At 36.2% G+C, this 1,521-nt stretch overlaps 1 protein-coding gene across 1 annotated transcript in view; it reads left to right on the plus strand.

Annotated features, from left to right (window-relative positions):
• Positions 1–442: 442 nt before the first annotated feature.
• The window catches only part of LOC104521546 (CTP synthase 2-like), a 15,803-nt gene continuing 14,724 nt past the window's right edge, over positions 443–1,521 (plus strand). The window contains exon 1 of the mRNA XM_010163585.1: positions 443–533. Coding sequence (XP_010161887.1) covers positions 446–533 — 88 coding nt within the window. The 5' untranslated portion in view covers positions 443–445. The remainder of the gene's footprint in view (positions 534–1,521) is intronic.

The raw sequence follows: 1,521 nt of genomic DNA on the forward strand, positions 1-1,521 counted from the left end.
GAGATGGTGTCTTTATCACTCGGTGGATTTTTTTTTTTCCTCTATAAATTTATCAGTGTTTAAAAACGTACGTATTCTTATAGCACCAAGAATAGCTTTTGGCAGAATTATCCTATTGCTAATGTTTTGGTATCTTTTTTTAAAAGAAAGGTGTTTTTCCACCCCAAAAATGAAATTAAGGAATTAATAAATTGCTTTTCTTGATCTTAACATTAAATAAAAAAAATTTACAGCAGTTAGTTAATATCCTTAATCTGTTAGAGTCCCAGTACTGAGAACAAAGCATTAGGAAAACCAAAGAGAAGTCATAACTGAGAATGCTTGGAGGAAAAATAAATAATGTTACCACTTATAAATCTATGCAGCCTGTTATGTAATTGTTGCATTTTTTTTTCTTTATTGGATGAAACACTGTTTAAACAATTTTTCTTTACAGGTTATTGACATGCCAGAACACAATCCGGGAGATATGGGTGGAACAATGAGGCTGGGGAAGAGGAGGACTGTTTTCAAAACACAAAATTCTATTCTAAGTAAGTTACATTTCTGCTTTTATGACTTGCCTTTTGGGTAGGAAGTCTGTAACATGGCAAAGCAAAAATGCTAAAGCACATTTTGTTAAAGGACTGCAACCTCAAGCAAGCAGTTGGGTGACAGCCTCCCTGAGCTCATTCAACTCTGATCCTATTTGCATATACATTTACCCAGGATCGGAATGTAAAGAAAAATGAAGGACATCTGGAAGTCCCACTGAAAAGGTCAGTTAGGGTCCAGGGCTTTAAATAAACAATGAGGAGACTGTTGAGACAACTGAAATGCATTCTATGGTAGTTTAATTAATTGTTTTCTTGGGAAGATCAGAGTGTTTTTTTCCTATTTTCTTTATGACTTGATAGGACATGTGAACTAGGGCTTCTTCTTCTGCCCCTGTCGCTTTTTGGTAGTACTAACCCAAACTCCTACCCATTATACCCTTGCCAGACCTAAACATTGCTTGTCATTCCCTAGAGTTGCCAGTACAACTCAGCCTTAAATGTCATCTGGCCTCGCTGCCTTAGTCCTTGCCTTGTCTTGACAGTGTTTGCTAGTTTGGATCCAAATTATAGCCAGGCCCTGCTTAACTCCAGTCTCTGATCCAGCACTGCCCTAGGCCTAGCCCAGCCCTGGAAACAACCTTGTTTTGCGAAAACAAATTATTTGTTGTAGGAAAGGAAAATTAGTTGCTGTATCAGGATGCTTTAAGAGGCAAAATAAAAGCAACCAGAATATAGAACAAATTATTCAATTTGATTTATATGTATTTTAAAATTGAAGTAATACTTGTCTCCTATTAATCAGCCTGTTATACAGTAGTAATATGTGATGCTGAAAATGTGTAAAAAGTTTCTTGTCCATCAGTAAATATAGGCGTACTTCTTACATTGCTATGCCCCGACATTAGTCTGAGCTATCATTATATTTAGCTATGTTGAACTTATGGAATGTATCCTTCTGAGCTTTTAAAAATGACATCTGCTTCAG

Source organism: Antrostomus carolinensis, unplaced genomic scaffold (assembly GCF_000700745.2).
Source record: "Antrostomus carolinensis isolate BGI_N321 unplaced genomic scaffold, ASM70074v2 scaffold16562, whole genome shotgun sequence".
Taxonomy (NCBI): Eukaryota; Metazoa; Chordata; class Aves; order Caprimulgiformes; family Caprimulgidae; genus Antrostomus; species Antrostomus carolinensis.